This window comes from Malus domestica, chromosome 03 (assembly GCF_042453785.1).
Source record: "Malus domestica chromosome 03, GDT2T_hap1".
NCBI lineage: Eukaryota > Viridiplantae > Streptophyta > Magnoliopsida > Rosales > Rosaceae > Malus > Malus domestica.
The window spans coordinates 33,249,443-33,252,500 of NC_091663.1; the positions used below are offsets into that span (position 1 = coordinate 33,249,443).

The window sequence follows — 3,058 nt, forward strand, 5'->3', positions numbered from 1 at the left end:
ATCAATGTCATTGTATACATACATCTATTTCGGAACAAGCTCACGATCAAGTGACGTTTATGTGTATACAATGACTGTTTTCAATGAGAAGATTATGTGTCGTTACAGGGATCATGTTGTGGTTAGAGTCCAGATCTTCTCTGTGCCTTACATCATTGCTTGACACCTGCCCCAAAGTTAAAACCTAACTCTGTTAAATAATATTAATATTAAATATGAATCTCAATCTTCTCTGCCTCTGAGTTAATTTATTAGAAAAAATAAAAAAATAAAGGGTCATCTTCTCCACCTTCTCTGCCTTTGTTTTTATCTTCATCCCAGAAAAAATGGAAGTCGGAATCAACGCAGGAGGGTCTTGGGTGCATATATGGTGCATATATGATATATATATATATATATATATATATATATATATATATATATATATATAAGAATCTCAATCTCTATAGTTGGACTAGTAAAGGGGAGGGAGGCGGCGAGAGATGGGAAGGATTGTGTTCGGCGGGGTTTGCCTCGATTGGAGAGGGAGGCTGAAGTTGTTTTGGGGTTGAGTGGTCGTCGGAGGCATGGCTACCGGCTTCTTCCTTCTCTAAATTTTTTATCCTAATTTAAATAATATTATATAACAGAGTTAGATGCAGTTAACTTGGGTGACATTGAGAGTTTTGGGTGCAGAAAATCTGGACTCAGTCTTATAAGGGCATTGAGCCATCAGGGAGAGGACATCGATTAAATGAATTGAATATCTTTGTCTGTGTTCCCTTTCTCTGCATTTTCTTTTTGTTCCTGCATTTCCTTCCTTTCAGTATACTTGTATCCTATCAGTTTTTGGGTGATGAGTTAAATTAATGAGTTCTACTGCAGCGATTTGCAAGGTGCATCCTTGGAAGGTCCTATTCCTTACACCATATCTTCCTTGAAATATGTAAAGCAATTGTAAGACCACTTTCTTCTATCTTGTAATGATTCAATATTCCAAATCTGGAACTATAAAACAAATAATTATTTCTGATTTGTCTTTTGTATCAGGATGATATCAGATTTGAACGGACCAAGTATGCCTTTTCCTACTTTGAGATATATGAAAGACATACAGATATTGTGAGTTTCATATTCAATACCCTATTGAAATTGTACTTCAGTGTAATCCCAATGCAATCATTTTCTAATTTTTGTTCGCATTCCTGTGATACAGGATTTTGAGAAATTGCTCAATTAGTGGTACAATCCCTAATTACCTTGGCGAGCTGACTAATCTATTAACATTGTGAGTGCTTTTATAATCAATATAATTGCATAGATCTGCAAATTTACTATTGCCAAACTGAACAAGAATTTGGGATTTAAGCTTTAACAAGTTGAAAAACAACACCAGTACGGCTTTTAGAGGGCCCTCTCCTCTTTTCTATTACTTGTGGATTCAATAAATCTTCAAAAGTTCAAAACAAAGCTCTGATGTATGTTATATGATGTTTTTTTTCCCCTATGTAGAGACTTAAGCTTTAACAAGTTGACTGGAGAAATTCCGCAGACGATTGAGCGTGCAAGCCATATATCTTTTATGTAAGTCGGTCAAATGATGCATTCATTTATTGGTGCAAACAATACACATTTTCAATATTTCTCAAGTCAACTATATTTACATTTTCATTGACCGTTAATTTTTACGTGTGCAGGTCTTTGAGCAACAACATGCTGACCGGAGAAGTACCAATTTGGATATTGCAGAGCAAACGTGACCGGTCAGTCTATAGTGTAATACTAATATATGAAGTTTTAATTTATTTGTGTTTGTATCTTTAAAGCAAAATGCTGGCCAACTTCGATTTCAATTTCATTTTTTTGCTTCTCCGTATTTGAATTTAGAGATGTCATCAATGCCACACAAAATATGTTGCAGGGACTTGTCATACAACAATTTTACGGGATCACCTTCCGTCAGTTGTCAACACTTGCCTGTGTAAGTCTATCAATATCCAAACCTAATGCTATTGGCTAAATTCATTATGTACTTATTATATGTTCTTTCTCCATCGAATATTATTTGCTAATTGTCTTGATTATTACAGGAATTTGGTTTCTAGTCATTCGTCGTCAGAAAACTTGTAAGTTCACAAAAACTTTTGATTTCATGTTTATTAAACATCAAAAGATATATGTACGAGTCATGACCGAACCTTAATTCTTTCAACACGTAGGTGGTGCTTGAAGAAGGACCTTCCTTGCTCCTCAAAACCGAAATGTGAGTTTAAGTTCATATAATTTTTTCTTTTATGCATCCTAGTAAATTGGTTGATTGTATAGTCTAGCGGTTTTTTTGGTACTTTTGTTAGATGTTGCATGTTGTTAATCGAATTGGTGTTGAGCAAAAATGTCACGAGGACAAATAATTCACTCCACACAATTTCACCCTCGTTCATTTTTCCAAAGAGGGTTTTATTAATTTGAATTCGACCCATTCTAGACTACGCACCTATTAATTACAACCGTTCTTTTGGGAAAAGAATACTCTTTGATTCTAACATGAAAAATATGAATTTTGGGGATTGGTGTTTTTGTTTGATTTTGTGATTGCACCTAGGTGGAGCCCTAGATTGCCTACGTACCCTTTTAAGCTTTTAAGGGATCAAGTCACTCGTAGTTCATGGTTTGGGGATTTTTAGTGAGTGAATGACTCACTAAAAAAGATTTGGGATTTTCAGTGAGTGAATGACCCACTAAAAAGGATTTGGTGTTTGGTTTATTTGGGTGAATTTGGTTGAGTTGAACCAGGGAGTCGATTTGGATTTGGTAGTGAATTTGGTTGAGGTGAACCAGGGATTCCATTTAGTATTTTTGTGTTTGCGGTTGTGCCTAGAATATGGTATTAGACTGCCTACATATCCTTTAATGGAATCAAACTGACATGGTTCAAGCTATGATTTTGGTATGGCTTTGTGCCGTTTTGGGAATTTGAATGATTTTGTATCCTTTTTGAGATTTGGGACGGCTTTGTGCCGTTTGAATTTTGAAGCTGCTTTGTGCCTTTTTGAGACTTGATGTAGCTTTATGCCATTTG

The 3,058-nt window shown here is 35.3% G+C and overlaps 1 protein-coding gene across 1 annotated transcript in view; it reads left to right on the forward strand.

Moving 5' to 3' along the window:
• Positions 1-234: 234 nt before the first annotated feature.
• Positions 235-3,058, forward strand: part of LOC103429354 (probable LRR receptor-like serine/threonine-protein kinase At1g53440) — a 14,050-nt gene continuing 11,226 nt past the window's right edge. Inside the window, exons 1-8 of the mRNA XM_029100293.2 lie at positions 235-936; positions 1,030-1,101; positions 1,196-1,267; positions 1,492-1,563; positions 1,677-1,742; positions 1,901-1,960; positions 2,070-2,105; positions 2,199-2,242. Of these exons, the coding sequence (XP_028956126.2) occupies positions 1,031-1,101; positions 1,196-1,267; positions 1,492-1,563; positions 1,677-1,742; positions 1,901-1,960; positions 2,070-2,105; positions 2,199-2,242 (421 nt within the window). The 5' untranslated portion in view covers positions 235-936; position 1,030. The remainder of the gene's footprint in view (positions 937-1,029; positions 1,102-1,195; positions 1,268-1,491; positions 1,564-1,676; positions 1,743-1,900; positions 1,961-2,069; positions 2,106-2,198; positions 2,243-3,058) is intronic.